The 24,405-nt window shown below is 40.6% G+C and overlaps 1 protein-coding gene across 1 annotated transcript; it reads left to right on the top strand.

Annotated features, from left to right (window-relative positions):
• The first annotated feature begins 1,924 nt into the window (after positions 1-1,924).
• On the top strand, positions 1,925-23,444 carry CDC7 (cell division cycle 7). The gene is given in 14 exon segments (XM_032218945.1): positions 1,925-2,119; positions 2,122-2,203; positions 2,205-2,217; positions 3,076-3,160; positions 6,974-7,052; positions 9,853-9,996; positions 11,534-11,624; positions 11,710-11,852; positions 13,926-14,169; positions 15,860-15,955; positions 17,449-17,612; positions 19,244-19,326; positions 20,241-20,390; positions 23,033-23,444. Coding segments are annotated over 14 exon segments (1,791 nt in total). The 5' UTR covers positions 1,925-2,097; the 3' UTR covers positions 23,428-23,444.
• Positions 23,445-24,405: the final 961 nt, after the last annotated feature.

Here is a 24,405-nt window from a genome sequence, read left to right as displayed (position 1 = left end):
TGCTCCAGCTGCTCCTGGAGGATCGCGCAGGCGCTGTATGCGTCCTGCGCATGCGTGGAAGCGCAGAACTTGTCAAAACCGGGTAAGGAACGCGGACGGGCGGGTGGGCCCTTCGCCGTTCCCGGAAGTTACTTACTTTCAGGTTCGCCGACCAACCGGTTCGCAGGGACCGCCGCGAACCGGTTGAAACCCACCCCTGGTGCGTATATAGGAAGATTCAGGAACTTGGTAAACTGATACTAAGGCAATCATTTAGTCAATGGGAAAGCTAACACAATATGCCCACAAAACATTATCAAAATTACAGCTGTCTAACTAACCCCAAATGTTGGCGATCTCTGACCCAGAGCTGCTCCTTGCCTTCTAGTTTAATTTGCACTTTAAAAATCCATTATTTTTTTATTTTTTCTAGTGAGAAATGTTTTCAGAGAGAACAAAGCTTCAAGCCACTGAGGGGCACAGCCCAGGCTATCCTACAGTAATTATTTAATAGATAGCTACAAGATAAAGCTTCTTCCCCACTGTAACTTTTTCTTCTCAGATCAGAGACTAGAGACCACGCTGTACAAGATAAAACAACTGAATGCAAGGGTATGTAACTACAGGCAATTTGTGATTATCTGTGGGAAGGCATTCTTTTATTTCAGCCTGCGGTAGGTGAAGTTATAGCACTGGTTTTAAAACAACTGTGTTTTATCTAGGTTGTTTTATTCATTAAATATAAATTTAACCAAATATTTTACCTCTGGCAGCAAACCAACCAGAAACTTCCAAGAGATTCAAAAAAAGGATGAAAGCCTTTGCAGAAAGATGCCGACTTTTATGTATACTTTTTCAAATCAGTACCCCATTTCCAAACATTTTTTCCCCTCATCTTCAGCCACAGACAAGGAAACACCTAACCCAAAATTCATGGGGGAAGGGGGTCACACAATGCATTTATGTTTTAACAGGTAAAGTCTGCCATCTTATATCCCAGTGAGCAGATTTGTGCACTGTACAAAACCAGTGTTTTCCAAATTTGGCACTTTAAAATGCAGGACTTCAAGTCCCAGAATTCCCCCGCCAGAAATTCTGGCCAGGGAATTCTGGGAACTGAAGTCCAGACATCTTAAAAGCTGCAGGCTTGGAAAATACAGCCCTGTCCTATATTAAGAGGGAAACAGGCAGCATCTTTCGGATGTGAGCCGCCCTGAGTCCCCCAGGGAAAAGGGCGGCATACAAATAACTCCTGAATCCTGAATCCTGTGCTAACAGGGTGAACCAGCCACTGCAGTGTATATCCACATAAGCCTATATGTGAACTCATTCTAAAAATAAGCACGCTATTGTTGGGGGCAATATGCTGACTCTGTAACCGTTAAGAGAGAGCTGTAAAGCATGTGAAGCGGTATATAAGTCTACGTGCGATTGCTATTGCTGCTTCCAGGCCCGTCCTTTTTCATTTTTTAATGACCGAGACATTTTCAATTGATATGTAGATGATTTAACGTCCAGGAATTCTAATTAAGAATAGAACATCCAGCCTCCCACCTCCCTTCGCTCGGTCCACCAACTCAGTCAAGAAAACGCTGCTTTAAATGCCTCAACTTCTTTACCATTAAAAAAAAAAAAAACCTGTTACACACACACAACACACACACACTATTCTTCCTCAGATATTTCTTCTGCACAGGTCAGATGTTAAAATATTGAGACAAAAAAAGGAAACCGCCGCCCTCCTCCTCCTCCTCCTCCTCCTCTCTATCCGCCCTTAACCCAGCGGAAGGAAAGGGACGCGGCTTTCATTGCTCCTCTCCCCTATCGCCATCAACTGCATGTGAAGCAAACTTCCCGCCTCTCCCAAGACGTCGTCTGAGTGACAGCACCAGTTCAGCCAGCCCAGCACCTGCCCCTTGTCACGTGTATCCTCGCCTCCGGTCTTGTCCACACGGGCCGGCCTCCTTTCCCCCCCCCCCTCTTTTTCTCCGGCCAACCGCGCCGCTTGGCGCTAGGTACAAAGGGGGGACCGGGAGTCCTCCGAAAGGGCGGCTCGGCATTTCGACACGGGGGGTTGTTGACGGTAAGAGAAAAACGAAGCAAAACGCGCCGCGAGAGATGCGGGATCCTGCATGGGAAATCGCTGGGTCGTGACTGGTTGACAGCCGACTTTTGAGCCACTAAGCCCAGTAGTCACGCGTGTTTTAGAGACGAGAAGAACAAGGAGGAAACAGCCCAGTAAGGAGTTGAAACGTGACAGCCTTTCCTTGGCGGCTGGGGAATTATTGTGCGGGGGCCTGTAATTGGGGTATGGGGCTTTCCTGGCTCCCTTAAACAACGCTTCTTTCCTCCCATCGTAGATATTCGCTCTTTTTTACACCAAAAACCGCGAATGTCTTTGTTCTGGTGTCATGTTTCTGGCTGAGTATTATGGGAAATATCGCTTGTAGTACACTTCGATGGAAAAGGATAACTGGTTTCTCAAAAATCAGATCAGGAATTTTGCATTACCAGAAAAATTGGTTTTTTTTTTTAATGCAGCATTCTGATCTTATTATGTACTACTAAAAGATGATCCAATGTATTGATGTTCTTTTTTTGAGTGCAGTTCAGTTTTAAATAAAGCCACCTACTGCTTTATTAGTACAGCCTCACTAAGCCCCTAAGGACTTCCCAAGTATCCAGGATTAAATTATATTACACAAAATCATGTTTGGTTCTAGTGGTGAAGGCATCAGACTAGAAACCAGTAGACCTGAGTTTGAGTCTTGCCTTTGGAGTAAAAGGCTGGGTGGCTTTGGGACAGTCCCTCTCTCAGTCCAATTTACCTCAGGAGGTTGTTTTGTGAGGAAAATAGGAGGAAGGAGCATTACATATGTTCTCCTCATTGAGTTTTATAAAGTAATAAAGGTGGGATAAAAAGAACATCAACGTCAAAGTCCCGCGGCCTACATATGCCACACCCATTTTCCAGACTTATTTTGGGGGGAAGCAGGAAAAAAGTAGATTTATGTGATTCTGTTAACTCCTAGGAAGCCTCAGTCATTTCTTTGAGAATACTTCATTCTCTGTTATTATTTGTTTCCTTTCAAATAGTTGGTCATGGAGGCAATTCATCTAGATGAAAAACCTCCCTTGAATGCTGAAAACTCATTTAAAAAACACGAGAGCAACAAAAAAGGTATGTATATTTAGCACTGTCTAAAATCTTCTCATTAGCATTTTCCTGATAATTTATGCTTCCTTCTCATTTTTGGAATCTCGATTAGTCTTTTCACACTCCACAAATGATTCCTAAATTTCCATAGCGCCAGGAAATGACCCAAAGGTGCTTTTCAAAACACAATTGGGCTTTCTTGATTTTTTTCCCCTTGAAAATGTTTCACTTCTCATCCAAAAAGCTTCTTCTGACTTCATTCTCACATTATGCTGGGTTGGTTGAAAATCCCCCTGACTTTTTCAGATATTTCCGTGAAGTATGGAATGACAATGTTGCTTTGTTTGGTGTTCTTTCTTTGTTATGGAGGAACTCCTGCTGGATCTTTTTCTAGATTTGATGAAAGCTTAAGTTCTGAGAGGTTCCTTGATCTGTTTCAGTTCTTTTTCTGTTCCCCCTTTACTCATAGGCAATCCTTCAGCCTGGTGATGTAGGGTTCTGATCACTCCCATTTTGTATTCCAATGGGTGGTGAGAATCAAAATATAATACTGATCTCTGGGTGGGGGCCTTCTGTATAGTTCGTGTTGAAATGTCTGTCTTCCTTAATATTACTGCTAAGTCCAGGAAAGCTGACTATTTTTCTTAACATCTTCCCATGTGAACTTAATGGGTTCACCGACAAAAGGGCGAACAACAAAAGCGCGCCCGACTAAACCGCGGTGACAAAACCACGAGTTCTAAAGCGCGCCGACGAATGAGCGCTGAAGCGCGCCGATAGAAGCACGCTGTAAACCTAACCCTAAACCTTACCGTAACTTAAATCGCGCTTCTGTTGGTGCGCTGTTGTCGCCGCGTTGATGACATCATATTGATGATGTTGGTTTTAGCGCCGTGGTTTTAGCTCCACGGTTTTGTCGTGAGCGCATTTGTTGGGTCACGAACTTAATATACCTCTCCACAGAGTTGATGTGTTTGGTAAAAGCTTCCACTTCCTATGTTTTACTCTTGACCCAAGTATCATTCACTACCTAGACCAGTGAGTGGAATTCCTATGAAGGAATCCAATGAAGGAGTACTAACACAATATACGTGCACACTTTAAACACAAGAATACATTAAGGCAAAAGTTTGTCCACCCTGAAGATAAAACATTTCTAGATACAAGCTGAACAATGTGGTATACGCAGTATAATGCAGTGAGATGTGCAGATCTGAACATTGGGGAAGCAAAACACCCACTTCACAAATGCATGGCACAGCATAGGAAAACAAACCCATCAGGACAAGATTCAGCAGTCCATCTGCATTTGAAAGACAATGGTTACTCTTTTGAAGGACAGCAAGGCCCACATTCTGGACAGAGTGGACCACTGACTTGAAAGAGTGGTCAGGCCATCTGCATTAAATTTGAACAGGCCTCTCTCCACAGAGGGAGAGGAGTACAATACCTCCTATCTGTAGCACAGTCCTATCAGCAGCCCCAAGAAGGTTCCATGCTCATTACAGTCTGATTCTGTTGATCCTGAGAGAACTGATAAACTTCCAGGTGGCCTCAACGGCTCTCAGATAATTAACCAGATAACTGCAAAGAACACAAATCTTTCAATTCCCCACCGTTCAGTTCAGAACTGAAGAAGCTCCTTGGATGAGAAGGGAAACATTTTCAAGGGAGGGAAAAAACCAAGTCCAGTTGCTTTTGAAAAGCACCTTTGTGACAACCATGATCTAGATCAGTGGTAGTCAACCTGGTCCCTACCGCCCACTAGTGGGCGTTCCAGCTTTCATGGTGGGCGGGAGGGGTTTTGTCCGATACTGAAGTACTTTCCTTTTTTTAAATTTAATTGACTTAAAAAAAAATTCATAGCATTTTTTAAAATTTTCATTAGATTTTCATAAAATCACCATTACTGTAGAACCAGTGCGCGGTTAGAAAATTTTACTACTAACAGATACAAAAGTGGGCGGTATGTATAAAAAGGTTGACTACCCCTGATCTAGATGATTGAGAATCTTCACAGACATAACAGGAATTGATATAAATTTTACAGAGTTTAAAAACTGATCTAGGGTTTGCTATACAACCCGAACAAAACAAAACCTGTAGAAGAATAAAGTTGAAGATTTCAATCAAATACTGTACATAAATTCAAATTTAATAGTTTATTTAATGTTTCTTAATGTTAAATAAACCAGTAATTTAATATAATTAATTAAATAGCAGTTAGCAATAGCAGTTAGACTTATATACCGCTTCATAGGGCTTTCAGCCCTCTCTAAGCGGTTTACAGAGTCAGCATATTGCCCCCAACAACAATCCGGGTCCTCATTTTACCCACCTCGGAAGGATGGAAGGCTGAGTCAACCCTGAACTGGTGAGATTTGAACAGCCGAACTGCAGAACTGCAGTCGGCTGAAGTAGCCTGCAGTGCTGCATTTAACCACTGCGCCACCTCGGCTCTATAACATTAATAACTTGCTTTCCATAAATAATTGATCTGATTCAAGCCACAAGGGTTAAAAAAACAAGCTGGTTCACACACCAGTCTAAGCCTTGAGATGTTTATTTGTCTTTGCCTTAATGCATACATGGAATATGTTTATAAATATAACCACAATACATGAAACTACTTGGAATTGTAGAAGAGCTTGTAAGTAACTTATTGTATGTTTATGTTGAAGTTGTTACTACTTTGAAACTCCAGGCAGGACAAAATTTCCTGGACAGTAACGGCAGAAATAGCAAGTTGAAACGTCTGATGGAACAGTCCAGAACAGTCATAAACCACGACTCCAAACAGCATCTTAGCTATTCAGTCTCCCTTCCTCTTCTTCCTGCTTCATAGTTGTTTAGCTACCAACTTGTGTTCTCTTACAGATACCCAGAAACTAAATACAATATCATTGCTGTGCCATCTAGTGATAAAAACATGAAAAGCTACAGCTTCAATTTTTCGGAATTGGATTTAAATTCCTCAAGCTTCCTGTAAAGTTTTGGTTTAGTCCATTGCTGTGTCTTCATTTCAAAATAATAATTACTGATTATTTGGGACTTTTCGGTCAGATTTCAGGCATGCCCAAGCATCAAAATAGCATTATTTACACTTGTCTTTGTAGGGCTTCAAAAGTGATGGTGCATCCTGCCTGGCCCTCCTTGATCTCTGAATGGCTTGTCAAGAAGCATCAGTCGTGGTATTCTGTCTGGGCCAGCCTCTTTTTTTGGCGGGGGGGGGGGGAGGTAGTTTGTAGTGATTCTCCTTCATCATTGGTTCTAGTGTGATGGGGGGGAAGTTGAACTGCCAGATCATCTTATGCTTCAGGGCTCAACTCTCTCTGTCAATTAGGTCAGGACATTTGTGGAGGTTCAATATGGGTTCTGTTGTGGTGAAAATTGTTCCACTGTTGGCTTCTTTGAATTGCATTATTTTTACTTTGGTCATGTTTTTAAAATTCTCTTTGTAAATTGAATGTTCACAGTCAGAGGTTATCTTTTTAAATGGCCATATAAAATTTCTTAATGAAGTTTTTGGGGCGTTAAGTCATACTTCAGTATCCGTTTTTAGCATGTTGCTACTATAAACTGGAGATGATGTTTAATCAGGCCTATTACACTTTATTATGTAAAAGTTTGTTATTTTTCAATTTTGATTAATGTTTATTATGGTTTTTTTGAAATGCTAAGCAACTGCATTTGGGCCACAGGTTTCCAGCTCTACTTAAAGGACAGCTTTAATGCTTTAAATTTCACTATTAAATCAGTATGTTGCAAACCTTATATAAAAGTAAGGGAGAATGATCTCAGTTTCTAAAATGACTTATTTTAAAAATTTCTCCATAGGAGCACTTACAGATATTGAAAAGCTTTATCAAGCAGTACCTCAGCTTGCAAATGTGTTCAGAATCAAAGGGAAAATTGGGTGAGGTGAATATGATTTTGCTTCAAGTTTTTTGAACATCAAAAGTTAGAGTATCATCTATCCAAATTTTCCATAGCCCCTTTTATATAATTATTTCTGACTTCACTGTTAGTACTTGCCTGCTATGTCAAATTACAGACTGGATTATCTGAAACTTTGTAATTAATGTGTCCATTAAAAAGAATTAAAAAGTGCGGAAGAAGACTAATCAGTGCTTTGGATACAGGGGAATTACTGGCCATGTTGCGCCCACCCGTAAGCTTCTTAGCTACCTCTACCATATTGCTAGCGGCCAGGTAGATAGGTTCTCTTAGCATCCTACAATGAACAGTAGGTAGGAAGAGAGTTAATTCATTTGTTCTCTATGTCATAGTTCAGATTCTCTTTGTCTTTTTTTCCCCTCTGGGAACTGATTTAAACTTTGTTTGCATTGCAATGGGCCTCTTGTCTTTGAGATGTAGCATTCGTAAATAGTAAGCAATGTTCTATCAGGCTATATAGATGGAAACCTGCATGACTGAGTACTCCCCATATTCCCCTGCTACCAATAGAAAAGGCTAAGAAATAACTGGTTGTTCCAAGTACTAGTTTTCCAGACAAGTAGTCCTTGACTTATGACCTGTCGCTACGATGCATGACACCTGCATTTACAGAAGTGGTGGTTCCTACCAATTAGGACCTTCGGCCCAAACTGGTAGTAGTTTGGCAGCCTGGATCGTGGAACCGGCAGTGACCCAGCCTGCCACACCCCCGAACCGTTCCCCCCGTCTCCACGCCATCTTGTTTTTAATTCTGCTTGTGCGCAGAACAATTTCATATTGCACGAGCGACCGGCAGTAGTGCCAGCTGGAACCCACTCCTGATTTACAGCTATTTGCAGATCCTGTGATCATATACCACGTTTTATGACACTTGGTGAAAATCAGCATTTACTTCCAGTTTAATCAAATTTGACCCAGAGTGAACCATTGGTTTACTTATGACCATGGCATTAATATAATGACTGGCACAAAAAAGGGAGAGCATAAAATCAGCTCAGCCTCCTGGGTACATGCTTTACAACTGTAATAACTATGACTGTGATAAGCAGGCTTCATTATGCTTTTAAGTGGGGGGACTTTATGCAAGAATTTCTCTTTATTGAGAAGAAAAGTATGTACCCATGTGAGTTCCTTCTGCAATTGAAGTGGAACTACCCAGTAAGCAAATTTACCACTTCCAGCTATCATTGGGTTTGTAACTGACTTTTGTGAGGCTGATCCATGTTCGGCAACAATACAGGTAGTCCTTGACTTACAATGATTTGTTTACTGACTGTTCAAAGTAATAACAGCCCTGGGGAAAAAAATGACTTACAACTGGTCCTCCGTTGCAACATCCCCCTCGTCACACGATCAAAATTCAGGCACTTGGCAGCTGGCATGTATTTACAAAGCTGCAGCATCTCACAGTCACCATTTGCAACCTTCCCAGCTGGTTTTTGATAAGCAGAGTCAATGGAAACCTGGATTCCTTGATGATCATGTGATTCACTTAACTGCAGTTATTTGTTAACCCTGGAAGAAAGGTTGGCAAAAAAAATCGGGTGCAACTCACTTAGCACCGCCTTGCTTCCAATGGATATTCTGATCCCTATTGTGGTCATAGGTTGACTATCTGTACACATAGGAGATATCCAACTTCATGCCTCCTGTTATTTTGACATTATTCAGGAATATGGCTTGAGTATAGTTGCTTGCTTAGGAGTTGTCCAAGATTTTCTTTAGTAGTACCCCTTTTTTTCTTTTATCTTTGATGGATTAGAAACCTCTTTGAAGAACAAGGAAGTAGTTTACAATAGTATCACATGCTCAGATAGCTGTGTGCTGAAAGAGCTTCAAATTAGGTGAAGAGGTTTCAAAGAAGGAAGAAAATGTCATTAAAGGAAAAAATAAAAGAAGAAAAAAGTTATTATTTCAAGTAACTTATTTTTCAATACACTTTTTACTTTAACTCAGAGCAGATTTTTTAAAAATGGAAATTGTTTAAATAATAACCAGCCATGTCTGAATTAGAGCAGAAAGTGTATCCAGAACTTTAACTTTACAAAACTGTAAGATCACTACAGAAGTACAGTTGTTTTACAGCAATTTTCTCAATCTGTGGTTCATGAATGAAGTTCTATAAAAGTATCTGCAATAGTCATCTACCTTTGTTTGGGGAAGACAAATCAACTAAGGTGAATGATTCTTGCCCCCCCCCCCCCCAAATAATCTCTGAGTGGACAGTAGAGCCTGCAACATGGATGAATTTGATGAATGTGGTGTTTGGCTTGTATTCTCTTTCTTTATTTTTGATACAGAAAGCCAATGTGATTAAATCTCTTGTCTTCAAAATAAAAATCTAACAGGCTCTTCTCTGGGTTGTATATAATCTATTCCCTGTATCTATACTTCAAAAACATAAATCCATGTTTGGAGAATCTCAAAAAACAAAGATGTTTGGACATTTGGCCTGTTCTTTGTTTTTTATTTTAAAAATCCAAGTGTATATCCCCAGTACAACACATATAGCCTTCTTTCTTACAAGTTCATCCGAACTATGTATCACAATAACAGGGCTCATATTTTTTCCAATTGTACAGTGCTTTTTTTAAAAAAGAAAAGGAAAAAAAAAAGCAAAGTTTAAAATCGCTTATGCAAGGATCCAAAAGGTTTTGATGGGGGTCTGGTGGTTTACAGGAAGAATTTATAGAAAAATAAATTAACTACTAATTCCTACTGGAACTACTAAACTTTTGCTAAATATATCTATATTATTTTGTAGGAACTTTTAGTTCTGTTTACTTGGCAATAGGCCATCTACGAGGAGGCCGTGAAGAAAAAGTGGCTCTGAAACACTTGATTCCTACCAGTCATCCTGTACGAATTGCCGCTGAACTTCAGTGTCTCATAATGCAGGGTATGTATGGACACAGAAGTACACAGAGATCTTACATTTCCACAAGACTCACAATGAGCTTCTTAGCATTTAAATTATTTTGATATGTGCTTTTTATATAGAAATAGTTTTCACTTCTACACACACACACACACACACACACACAGTTAGTCAGTCAGTCCTCAACTTACAACCACAATTGAGTGCAAAATTTTGTATTGTTAAGTGAGAAATTTGTTAAGTGAGTTTGCCCCACTTTATGACTTTTCTCACCACATTTGTTAAGTGAATCGCTGCAGTTCTTAAATTATTAACATGGTTGTAAAAGTGCATCTGGCTTCCCCATTGACTTTGCTTGTCAGAAAGGGGATCACATGATTCCAGGACACTGCAACCGTCATCAAGATAAGTCAGTTGCCAAGCATCCAAATGTAAATCACATGACCGTGGGGATGCTGCATGGTCATAGGTGTGAAAAATGGTCATAAGTCACTTTTTTCAGTGCTGTTGTAACTTCGAATGGTCACTAAATGAACTGTTGTAAGTCGAAGACTACCTGTATATATAAATGGGCCATGAACTAATATATAGGTACTATATATATTATTTCATTTATTTCATTTCGTTTACTGACCATTCAGAGTTACAATGGCATTGAAAAGTGACCTGATCAGTTTTCACATTTATGACCATTTCAGCATCCCCATGGTCACATAATGAGAATTCAGATCCTTGGGAACTTACATGTATTTATGAAAGTTGCACTGTCCCAGGGTCATGTGGTCACCATTTGTAGCCACAAAGCAAAGTTAACTAGAGAAACCAGATTCGCTTAACAACCGCAGCAGTTTGCTTAACAACCATGGCAAAAAGGTCATAAAATGGGGCAAAACTCAATAACTGTCTTGCTTAGCCACAGAATTTTTAGGCTCAATTGTGGTCATTAGTCAAAGGCTATCTATATTCTAATACTGAATAGTGGTGAGGCTGCAATATGCCCTAAAATTATTTAAAGAAATAAAAATGTCAATAATATAACCTAAACTCTACTATTCCATGTACCAAGTATTTCTTTAGGTCAGTGAGGTGATCTTTTTTGGTCTTGCGTACCCTAACAAATGGCTCCGGTGCCACAGGTTCGCCATCACGGCTATATGTATATAAAAAGTTACAAAAAGAGTTGAAATGATGGCACCACTGTTTTTTTAATGTGCATACATTTTTTGCTGGATATATTTTAGGGCATTATATCTAGCCCTTTGAAAATATTTTCAACATATACAAGCATAGATGTGAATATATGAAATCATCTTTATTGTGTATCTTAAATTTGTATCTCACTTCATGATTGTGAATGTCCTTAAAATTACAAAAGTAGTTTTGAAAAATGACATGAACCATTTTTATAGACTTGTTTTCTGCATGTCATCAATGGAAAGTTGTAGTCTGAAATGATTTCCTTAAAGAATAATGATGTATTTGTTCAGAAACGATCTGTGGAAAAATGCTAACAATACTACGTTCCCTCTTTGTGAGGGAACTTTTTTTCCCCTTTGGTAGAGGACAAGATATGTCATGGGAGTTAAATATTGTTTTAGAAAAAATGATCATGTGGTAATCGTTATGCCTTATCTGGAACATGAATCATTTTCGGTGAGTTCTGAATTCTTTTTATTAAAGAATTAAGAGAGTTTGATTGCAAGTGAATGCATGTTTACTTATTACAACCTTTGTATAGGACATCTTGGATTCTCTCTCATTTGAAGAAGTAAGAAACTACATGTTTAACCTCTTGAGAGCTTTGAAGCGCATTCATCATTTTGGTATTGTTCATCGTGATGTCAAACCCAGTAATTTCCTGTACAACAGGCAACTGCAACAGTAAGTCTGACCTACCTTGTATGTGTTATGATCTTATATGGCTTGTTGTTGTTAGTTGTGAAGTCGTGTCCGACCCATCGCAAACCCATGGACAACATTCCTCCAGGCCTTCCTGTCTGCTACCATTCCCTGGAGTCCATTTAAGCTCACACTGACTGCTTCAGTGACTCCATTCAGCCACCTCATTCTCTGTCGCTCCTTCTTTTGCTCTCAATCGTTCCCAGCATTAGATTCTTCTCCAGGGAGTACTTCCTTCTCATTAGGTGGCCAAAGTATTTGAGTTTCATCTTCGGGTTCTGGCTTTCTAACAAGCAGTCAGGGTTGATCTCCTCTAGGACTGACCAGTTTGATCGCCTTGCAGTCCAAAGGACTCGCTGGAGTCTTCTCCAGCACCATAGTTCGAAGGCCCCATTTCTTTGGCAAATGGGAAAACCAGAGCCTTGACTATACGCATTTTGTTGGCAGGGTGATGTCTCTGCTTTTTAGTATGCTGTCTAGATTTGCCATAGCTTTCCTCCCCAGAAGCAAGCGTCTTTAATTTCTTGGCTGTAGTCCCCATCTGTGGTGATCTTGAAGCTCAGGAAAATCTTATATGGTAGAATGTATTAAATCTAGTAATCATGTATTTAGTAAAACAATAATTGTACGTCTTGACAAGTATTTATGATAGATGGGAGGAGATGCATTGAGGTCGTGGCCTGCCAGTTTGGTAAAATGGTAAATTTCCAAATCAATTTTGCCACATTTGGCAGACTTGTTCATGCATACACAGTTTTTCAGTATGTGATTCTCGTTTTGTTATTAAACGTTATAAAAAGTGTGTTTCAATATCTGGATACTGTGTTTCCCCCGAAAATAAGACAGGGTCTTATTTTCTTTTGACCCCCAAATTTTGCTTAGGCCTTATTATCGGGAGGGGGTAATTGATTTGGGATTGCCGGGTGGCTGCTCTCTTGCAAGCAGGCGCCCGAAGAGCCGGGCACATCCTCAGGGGCAAACAGCTGTGTTGCGTTGTCGCAGCAGCACAACAAAGTCGCCATGAGGTGACCACGCTCATGAGCAGCCGCCCGGCAACCTCCCTTTCTAGCCGGGCAGAGCACCACTCACCGACCCAGTAATATCCCAAGGGAGCTAAGCCGCCTGGCACTCTGCCCGGTTGGAAAGAGAGTTTGCCCGAGCACTTGTTCTGCCTCCAGCTCGTGTGCTTCCCAGCTTCACCATGCCCAGCTCTCCCTGCAGGGCTGCGCCAGGATGCCTGTGCCGCCGTGGCCCTGCTGCTGTCACCCGCCGCCCTGCTCCAAGCATAACTGGCTTCCAAACTCCGGAGATCCGCTGCCGAGTCTTCTGGCAGCAGCCACTCTGGGACTATGCTCTATGGTTTGGGGCTTGCTTCGGGAAGACTCTCTGTCCCACCAGTCTCCCAACAGCCAGCCCACAACCATAGAGCATAGTCCCAGAGGATCTCTGGAGTTTGGAAGCCGGTTGTGCTCGGAGCATGGCGGTGGCAGCGGGGCAGCAGTGGCGGCACCCTGGCCCAGCCCTGCAGGGAGAGCTGGGCATGGTGAGGCTGGGAGGCACGCAAGCTGAAGGCAGAACAAGTGCTCGTGCAACCTCTCTTTCCAGCTGGGCAAAGTGCCATGCGGCTTAGCGCCTTTGGGATATTATTGGGTCGTGCGTGCGCTCTGCCCGGCTGGAAAGGGGCGTTGCCAGGTGCCCAGCAACCCCCCGCTCCAGCTGGGCACAGTGCCACCCACCAACCTAGCGGTATCCCAAAGGTGTCAAACAAGGTGAGCGCCTTTGCCCCCTCCCCCTGGCTCCTGCGGCTTTGCGCCTTCGGGATATCGCTAGGTTGGTGACTGGCACTGCCTGGCTGGAGGGGGGGGTTGTCCAGGGGGCTTATTATTGGGGAGGGCGTATATTTTTGCCCACAGGAAAAATATGGCATGGTCTTGTTCTCAGGACATGTCGTAATGTCGGGGAAACACGGTACTATTAAACAAGGAAGAAGTTGTTAGATTCTGTTAATAGGAAAAGTGAGTATTATCATTAACTTCATGTTTTAATTGTCTTCAGATATGCGTTGGTTGACTTTGGCTTGGCACAAGGAACTCCTGAGACAAAAGTGGAACTTCTTAAAATTATTCCATCGGAAACTCAGCAAAGGAGTTCTGCATACAACAAATCTCCGTTAACCGTGGGGAGCCAAGTTACTTCCCCAACATCAAGGCAGCTCGTTCATCAGTCAGCTGCAAAAACAGCTAATAAGAGGCTTTCTTCCATTTCACAAACACAGATTAAACAAGGACACAAAAGAAAGGTTCTAGTTTCTTTTCTTTTCTTTTTTTTTTCATAATTTGCTCGATGGATTTATTTAATAAGTAACTTTATCCAACAGGGGGAGATATAATACCAGAATAATATTTCATTCTGTTTCAGAGTTTTTGTATTTGTATGAAATCTTGAAGGAATATCTATATCAGATATCATACAAAATTGGATTTTGTTACTCTGAAATAATTATCCTTATATAGTATTTTATATGAGTGTGTTGTGTATTAATGGGTTCCAGATTGGTTACTACAGAATAAAAAAATCTGGGTCTGCTTCATTACATATCTTTTCATATTAAGGTATAACTGCTCCAAGCATTATCCTGAATGATTATGGGGTTTGTCTCAGCAGGTGGCAATGTATGACCAACCAAATATGGACTTGGAAAGCAAGTTCCTATCTCATGTGTGGTGAAGTGGTTAGGCTGTTATACTGATATTGGGTAGACCCGGGTTCTGATCCACCTCAATCCCAGCAGCTTACTAAGTGGCTTTGACCCAAGTACAGTTTCTCAGCCCATCTACCATGCAGATTGATTGGTTATATGTCATTAGGTCACAGATACTTTTCAGGATGATCTGACCTTAGCTGGTCCTTCAGTTTTTCCACCACCACTATAATTGAGTCTATTTACATTATTGCTGGCAATTTCTTCCCTTTCCTCTGACTTTCCCAGCATGAGATTTTGCTTCAGAAAACTAGATTTCACACAAGTTCTCCAAAGTAAGATAATTTGGTCATTTGTGCCTCTTTGGGATGATTTATTCAGCTATGCAGTTGTTTCTTTTCATGGCTCTCCATGGTTTTTCAGAAGTCTTCTCCACGGCTAATGCTCAAAAGCATTACTACTACTTTACTTTTGCTTCTTCAGAATCTTAACTTCACTTGTACAGAACTCTGTGTTGCATGGAGTACTGTAGCTCAGGGATTCCCAACCAGGCCACGAAAGAGGCAGGTGAGCACGTGCAATTTCACTTGCATGACCAGTGGGTAAGCGTGCACGCAGCTCTATTAGTACAGGGGGTGGGCGTGCAAATGGAGCTGCGCATGCACCCGCCCGCCACTTGCCCAGAACCATCCCCATCTCTCCCGCAGGTCCACAAAGACGAAAAGTTTGGGGACTGCTGCCATAGCTTGCACAATTCTGATCTTTGTAGGTACAGATGCATCATGGTCTTTGAGTAACTTTTCCAGACCTTTGTGATTGGTCTACCAAATTCTAGCTATGGTGTGTTTCACAAAGCTTCCTTTACTGTTAATGGTGAATCCTAAAAGGCAAAAGCTATCCATTGTTCAGTACCATCATCGTTAATTGTAAGGTTTGTTTGACCTGGCATTAGTTTGATCATTACAGTTAATTTTAGTCCTATATTTTTACCGTGCTCCTTGCTTTTCATTAATAGATCTTCTAAATCTGTTATATTTTTGACTATAAGAGTACTATCAATAGAGCACAGGTCTTCTTGGTTCTTCTTCCAGTTCTAAAGCCATGCTAATTTCCCACTCACTCACAGGGATGTATTTGAAAAATGGGAGGATGGATCATTATGACTTCAGCCTTGAGCTCCTGAGTAAAAACAGGATAATTGATAAACTACAGAGGTTTTAGTATTTGCTCATTAATTATTGCTATGAATTAGAGATAGAATTCTCATTGTCATTTCTTGACCTCACAGGAGGATCCAGACTGTCATTGTGTTCAGCGTTCAGTTTTTGGGGAGAAAAATTTCAACGTGCGAAGCTCAGCATTTCAAGGCCGTTCCACAGTTAAAGTAAGTATTCTTAATCACAGATAAATCCAGTTCATATTCGGAGGAACAGTTTGTCTTTGGGAAACCACCATTCTTTAATTCATTGTCCCAAGTTACAACGGTGTTGAACAAATGGTAATTATGTCTCGTTCCCAACTTGCATCCATTGCAATTTCTCTTCAGTCACGTGATCAATATCTAGGCATTAGGCAGCCCACCTTGAGAGACCGCCTTCTGCCAATTACCTCCCTGCGTCCCATCAGATCGCATAGAGCTGGCCTCCTCCGTATTCCATCCGCCAGTCAGTGCCGACTGGCGACTACTCGGAGGAGAGCCTTCTCTGTTGCGGCTCCGACGCTATGGAATAATCTCCCCGTGGAGATTCGTACCCTCACCACCGTCCAGGCCTTCCGCACAGCCCTCAAGATCTGGCTAGCCCGTCAGGCCTGGGGATAAGTTTTTACTTTCGCCCCTCCCGAATGTCGAGTGAATGTTGTGTTTACTGTTTAATTTATTCTCGTTCTTGGGGTGGCGGCTGGCCTCCCAAAGAGGCGCCCGCCGTGAAGGCAGGAGGCACTGGGTTCAGGCCCGAAGCCACCGCCAAAGTGTGAGACCTTCACACTTCACACACAGGCCAGGCGGTGCGCACAGGCCAGGCAGCAGGCTGCCGAAGAATCCGTGGATCGGCTGGGCGTGGCCCGACTCCGAAGGGCCACCGCGAGGGGCATTGAAACTGTAGTCTTCCCTGGATAAGATCAGGTTCATGGCAGGGTCATTTTAGTAGTTGGGGGGGGGGGAGGCTTATTTTAGTCCATGTCCTGCAAAGCTCAATTGGGCCTAGTATCAGGGCATGTCCTGTTTTTGGGGAAACATGGTAGTGTCATCACCAAGGGAGTGCCACTGTGTAGAGTGGCCAGAAAGGAAAAGATGGGGCGGGGGGCAGACACATGGGTGGATGGTGTTCAAGAGAAGGCATAGGCCCCGGGCTGGCAGGGACCAGAGTGAATCCTTACCTAATGGCCATCTGGGATTCAGTTAATACAACAAGGATTGCTGTGGTTGTTGTCACTGAATAATGCAGTCATGGATGTTATGCTTTGCAACTGCATGGCTTAATTCTGGTCCCAATTAACATCCTCAACCAAGGACTACCTGTAGATTGACTCAGCTTTCCATCCTTCTGAGGTCAGTAAAATGAGGACCCAGATTGTTGGGAGCAATATGCTGACTCTGTAAAACTGTTTAGAGAGATATAAGTCTAAATGCTAGTGCTATTATAAAACTTGAAGCCTAGATTGGTTGAGTTCTAAGCAATTAGGGAATAGGGCATTTTATTTGTTTTTTTTAATCCACATTATTTGGTATGTTTTTTTGAGTAAGTTTTTATAGTTAACTCTTTTAAATAGTTGTGTATTAGTGTGGCAAACTATTATCAGTCTCATAAAATAAATCAGTACTGTGTTTTGAGTATACCTTGCATTAAAAATGCAACTTTTATTTTACTGTTTGTAAAGCAACCTAGGATAATGGATATTCCAGTTAGGAAACTGTCGGTGAAGAAGAAGGCAACTTCAGTTGTGAATAATGGTTTAGGCAAGAAAGCCGCTAGCAGCACCCAGGCTCACTTGACCTGCGACTGTTACGCAAAAGATAGCGTCTGCACCATTTGTCTTTCAAGGTAATTCATTTTTGATGCAGGAAAAAATATTCACTCTGTTGCCAAGCAGCATTAAAATTATGGATACATTAGTGGCTTTACTAAGCACAGGCTACATTTAGAACCTTGAAATACAACAGTGGGGGAGGGGGGAATCAAACACTTATTTCACCCACATGCTTTTATAATGGCGTACACTTTCCGTACAAGAATTCTAAACACCAATAAAGATTTGAGCCCTTTTCAGTTCCATTTCTTCATTATAGCGATGTCAGTTTGGGAGGATGTCAGATAGAGAATGCATAGGTATAGAAAAGTAGATTTATTATCTACTTGTTACTCCTTTCTATATAAACTGATTTAGTATCAGCTAGATATCTGTGGAGATTCCCAGTAATCCAGGTCATAGTTGTCCCAAAGGTGCTTTTTCAAGAAGCCTTTCTGGTTTTGATGTTTCAGAAGAGCTAAAGAATCTTCTTGGATGAGAAGTGAAACATCTTCAAAGAAAAACCAGAAAGTCCCGTTGCCTCTTGAAAAAGCACCTTTGGGGTATCAGCTAGATAGTTCATGCAAGTATCAAACGACAATCGTAGACATAAAACAGTAGAAAAAATAACGTCAAAAATCTAGGATAAGCTTTAAAAGATAGGTTCTCTAGAATCATAATGCTATAACTACAGAGCAAATCATTTTGCAATTCTATTCATGAATATTATGTAAAGAAGTGTGAGCTGTATGTATATATTCCCAACAGGGACGTGCAGTCACTGGGGGCAGAGGAGGCGGGGCCTCACCAGTCTCATGAGGAAAAGGAAACAATTTTTAAAATAATTAAAAAGGCCAAGGTAGTTGCTGCCAGACTCCAAGTCACAGTGACTCTGAGTCTGCTTAGTGCTAACTGTAGGGGGAGGCGAGAGAACTATGGGTCTCCTTTGCATAAGGAATTTTTCGCCTTTTAAGAGTTAAGCAAGGGTTAAAAGGTGAAAAATTCCTTATGCAAATGAGGCACGTGATTCTCTCGCCTCCTCCTGCAGAGGGCACTTTGTTTAGAGGCTTTTAAAAACATTTAAGCAGAGTCATCCACGTGGTGAATTTCCCAATATAGGAGAAGTAAACATTTTAAAATGTTGCAGCCAGAAAGCAAGATATTAGAACAATCTTCCTTAACATGGTGCCTCTGGGTGTGTGACATGTTCAATTTTTAGGCTTCCAAATTGGCCTTTGACTGTGCTGGCAGAGAATTCGGGATTTGAATCGCAGAATGTTGGAAATCTGTCCTATTATCTTGCTAGATGTCTAATAACACCATGTGAAAGTACATCCTAGATCAGGCCCGCACAATATACAGGTAACATGTGCCCCACCAAGCAGCCTTGTGTGGCCTGTAGACCTTTTTAATAAAAAAAATAGTAAACTTACAGCAATCACAAACAACATTCTATCACCAGCGGCTCCAGAATTTCCACTGTTCCCCAAACTACATTATCATCATTCCAATAATTTCTTTGTGTGGCCCATGAGGATTTTTAATGTATCCATACAGCCCTTTGTCCTCAATGAGTAGAGTGGGCCTGATCTAGAAAGTACTTTGGTTATGGGATGTTCTAATTGTATGCTATTACTTTCTAATTTTTTTTCTATTTAACCCCAAGACGTCAGCAGGTTGCCCCAAGGGCAGGTACTCCTGGATTCAGAGCACCAGAAGTATTAACGAAGTGCCCTAATCAAACTACAGGTACAATAAATTACACAAGCTACTTAATCTATTAAAGCTGTTAAAATGTTGTTTTGTTAAAACTTGTTAGCTAAAATAAAAACCTTGGATGGAAACTATCTCTATCCGAAATATTTACTACGATGTTTCTATTTTAAACAAAAGAGAAAAAGTAGAAAGTTCAAGTGATTTTAGTTTTGTGCTGATTTTTTAAAGCCCTTGTTCTGAATATATAGCATTCATTAGCATGCTGGCAAGCTTAATTATAATATTCTTGCAGGCAGGTTTTTTTAGAGTTTCAAACTGACAAAAATATTTGTTATTTTTAAAGCAGATGGAAACTAGCTGTTAGATGAGGAACTTAAGCATTTTGGGAATATTAATATTACCTCCACCTGTCTGTCAGAAAACCTCATCTAAATTGATGCTGTTTTAGTCAGCGTATCTGAATTCTACAATATGTTTCTTTTTAAAAAATACTGCTGCTGAAACAGTAATGTCTAATGTCTATTGATGTCTTTTAGGATCAATACTTTTATTGCAATGGAATGGATAGTGAGGAGGCCACGTTTCCTCCTAAAAAAAAAAAGTCATATACATTCAGGCTTATGAGAAACATTTTGCTATCACTTAATTTTGAACTAATTCCTTCATTGATCTTTCCACAACGGCTTGTTTTAACCCTTTTCTCTTCATAAATTGCATTGAATATTTATAATTGCAGATCCTTTGTCCTTGCTTGGTTCTTCCTGAAGTTCATTTGGGAAAGATTATAAAATATGAAAAGCCAAGAAATCCTGGGAAGACAGCAGTCTTATATTTAACTATATAAAATACTATATATAATATGCTTTGACTCCTTAGATTGTTTTTTAACATTGGGAATAAATTGGAACAACTAGTCATTGTTACTAAAGCCTTGCTTCTATTTGCAGCAATTGACATGTGGTCTGCAGGAATTATATTTCTCTCTCTGTTGAGTGGTCGGTATCCATTTTACAAGGCTAGCGATGATTTAACAGCTTTGGCACAGATCATGACTATTCGTGGCTCCAGAGAAACCATTCAAGCTGCTAAAACATTTGGTACGCAGGTTTTGTTATTCTTTTTCGAACCTGTTTGTAACTAATGTATTATTTGCCTATATGTAGATAATTAGGATTATGTTCATGGATTTCTACATAACTTCGGATAAAATAGCATTGGAATTCATTCATCTAAATGTCAGGACCAAATTCCTTAAATCATGTCAGGCTTCTAAATAATCCCATAGGAAACAAACATACAAATTAAATTAGTGGCATTCAGTTTGTGAAATGAAAAGACTGCAGGCAAATATGTGGCTAATTAAGTCTAATCAACGTTATTGGCTCTGAATCTCTCCTCCTCAGATTTGTATTCTCCTTTCCCGGAATTGTAAACCAGACTTCTTTTTGCTGCATTTCTCAATAGTGGTACAGGTAGACCCTGACTTAATGACCACAACTGAGTCCAAAATTTCTGTTGCTAAGTGAAACATTTGTTTTGCCCTATTTTACAACCTTTCTCGCCACTGTTAAGTGACTCACTGCAGTTGTTAACTTAGTAACATGGTTGTTAAGTGAATCTGGTTCCCCTATTGACTTTGCTTGTCAGAATATCGCAAAAGATGATCACAAAAGCCACAAAGTCATTAATGGAGTCAGTCGCCAATTTTGCTCATGTGACCATGGAGATGCTGCAACGTAAGTGTGAAAAATGGTCACTCTTTTTTCAGTGCCATTGTAACTTTGAACAGTCACTAAATGAATTGTAAGTCGAGGATTACTTGCATTCTCCACAGAAAGACTGCCAGCAGAAGGACTTCAATTCCCAGGATTCCTTCACCTGGCTGACGTTCCTCATTTTCCGTTCTACTTAAGGTGTTTAGTTGTAGTTATCTGATAATCATCCAGAGAGATTTGTGCAAAGTATTTTGCACCAAACATCAGCTTACCACAATTAAAGATCATGATGGGGGAAATGTTTCTAAATCTGTCAACAAAATCCTATTAAGGCAGAATCAGCAATTCAGTAAACATAGTGCATATTTGGCACTGCAGTGAAAATTAAACAGATAAAATAAAGGCCATAGTGTCAGTGCTGCTTTTGCTGCACTCCAAAAAGCCACAGATATTCAGCTTGAATACATTTCAGATATGTGGGGCTAATAACTTTTCACCAAATTAAAAGGTTTATAGATGTTCTGACCTAGGCTTCCCAAGAGCATGAAGCAAACGCCTGGTCTTGACAAAAAACCCTTTTATTAATTTACTGTGAATTATGCTCATTCACATACAGCAAAGTCTTTCAAGGGGGATTTAAAATCACATACCTTGTCCGGCTTTGAGACCTGCCAAGCCAATATCTGCAAAACTTGGCAAGGAGTCTCGGAGAGTCATGAGCCAGTTAAGAAAACTAATTGTCTCCTGCAAACTCCACTTCTCTTTCGCTCCTCTTTTATTTCCTCTGGGAGGAGCCATTCATCGTCCACCTGTGGCCTTACTCCCAAGTCGACCCCTGTTCTTTAGCTGTTCCCTTCGTCTGGCAATTCTGCGCATGCACACACTGGGAACAGGCTCCAGCTGTTCATCTGCCTCACTAATGTCTGACTCTGAAAGCAGCTCAAAACTGGCATACGGCCCTGGCCCCCTCTCTGCCTCCGACACAGAGCCCTCATCAGAGCCTTCCCCAGACTCCAGGACTGGCCCATCTCTTCCTCTCCAACTTCCTCATGTTCCTCCCCAACCTCTGAATCTGCTGCCAGCTCTGCTGGTGGGCCACAACAATAGATTTCCCCCATATCCATAAAAGCAACAAAAAGTACAGACTCACTGTTGATAGTGACAGTTAAGTCTTTGCTCTTGGGTATTGTGTCACCTTGTAGTGTCTTCTGCGCCTCTAATATTAGAATTTCTCAGTAGATCGGTCTTCTGCCTTTTCCTTCATAGGGTAGTGCAAAGTAGCTCAAAGATATTTTAAGCTTGAAACAGCTGGTTTGAGAATTCCACACTTAAAACAAAACTTGTAGGTCTGACTTTTATAGGTACAGGTACAGAATAGAATAGGCTGCTTTGTTTAGGCTGTGAAAGAACACATCCATTTCTAGCAACACAGTTTCAAGGGTTTCCAGTTGATGAGGTGAGTGCAGCCATGAATTGCATAGTTGAGGTCTGGCTAAGTCGACTCTTGGCTGCTGTATCTTCACAGTCATGCACAGTGGGACCAACATATGCAGGACAATCAATCCAGAATTTGACAGCATCACTTATTTTTTCCAGGAATACATACATAACGATGTGAGATGTCTTCCCTCTTTCTCCCTCCCTCTCTCTCTCTCTCTCTCTCTCTCTCTCTCCGTGACGTTATATAGAGATATTGTCTCAGTCTGGTACAATGCACTTGTACTATTGACTACATACATACCCATAGCTGTGTATCTAATATTTCCAATGTATTCTATAAGAATTGTTTTAGCAATGTTTGCTGTTCTGAATTTCCTTGCGAAATAACAGTCTGGAAAATCAATTGCCTGCATCTCAAGTCTATACATGTAAAATTTGGAAGAGCAAAATCAATGTTTCACTTTTAAAAACTTGGTTCCACTAAGGGACCAGCGGCTGCTATTTAAACTCTTTAATTGAAGTGTTGGACGCTGTTGTAAAAAAATGCCTTCTGAAGAACCTTCTAACAAGTGCTTTTCATTTAGGTAAATCAATCCTGTGTAGCAAAGAAATCCCAGCACAGGATTTAAAGAAACTCTGTGAAAGGCTGAGGGGGAAAACTACCCACTTTGACAACTCGGCAGGTGATGTACAGATGCATCCTTCTCAAGAATTTCCTTTAACAGTTGGAATAGGCAACGTGTCAGATTCTGCCTTTCAGGCATCCAAAAAGCACATACAATATCAAAAACAAAGCACTCACGAAGATGGTGGTAAAGAAAAGAAAACTTTACAAAAGTCATCTGATCCCAAAGGATGGGACAGAGTTCCTAATAGCGCCTACGATCTCCTTGATAAACTATTGGACTTAAGTCCTGCTACAAGAATGACAGCAAAGGAGGCTTTGCTGCATCCCTTTTTCAGAAACGTGAAGCAATAAAAAGACTTGACACTCTATTGTGTGTGTGTGTGTGTGTGTATGTGTTAAAGTATTATTAGAATTGGTCACTCTTTAAAATGAAACCAAAAATCTGAGAAATGTTATTTCCAGAGCAGTGTTGGTCTAGGTGTAGCTAAAATAGTAAATATGCTTCTGTTTTTTGGGGCAGGTTTTTAAACAACTTCAAAGTGCATTTATTTGTTTCACCGCTTTGTGGTGTGTTCAGAAATGGCAACATAAAATCTATATAATGGGATTGGAATCTGAGAAGGGTTGGGTTTTAGCAATCCTGTTACATCATGCATGTAACAAACCTAATATTTGGTTTAAATTTGGCTGTGGGCAGATATGATAAATGAATTGTTCTGGTAGACAATGAATTAATTATTTATATATTTTAGTTTCACAGATCTGGGAGAATTGATTATTATGATTTGTAACTTTTGCTAGATGTTGACAAATGCTTACATAGTTTGTTTTCAGCAGAAGAAAAGTAACATTCATTTTAGATATAATGTAAGACACATGTATGTAGTTCCTTTGACAGAATTGGTGCGGAATTCTGACAGTTTAATCTTAATATAGTAGGGGATATATATTGGTAAAAGTTAACTTATGGCATTGCTCAAGAATGTATATTTTATGACTAGGGAGGAATATTGAAAACACTGACTCCGAGGACCTGGAACTTTTTCCTCTTAAGAGCATATGATATCATTTACTTTCTATTTCATATTCCTTTGGAACTGTTATCTTTTCATTATATAGAGTACAATATCTTTTTTCTTGTAAAAACAGTGTACAGATACAGCATTAGTTTATTGATTGGTATGTACCACTGTAATAATTTTTTGATGAATTTATTAGAATGATCAAAATAGTATGCTATTTTTATAAAATAAAAGCCATTGTATAAAATGTAAGAAATGCTGATTTGGAAAATGATGTCTGCAGACAAAAGATAGCATGTTTGTAATA

Source organism: Thamnophis elegans, chromosome 5, assembly GCF_009769535.1.
Source record: "Thamnophis elegans isolate rThaEle1 chromosome 5, rThaEle1.pri, whole genome shotgun sequence".
NCBI lineage: Eukaryota > Metazoa > Chordata > Lepidosauria > Squamata > Colubridae > Thamnophis > Thamnophis elegans.
The sequence above is the reverse complement of the archived record's forward strand: the minus strand, read 5'-3'. Positions and strand labels throughout refer to the sequence as shown.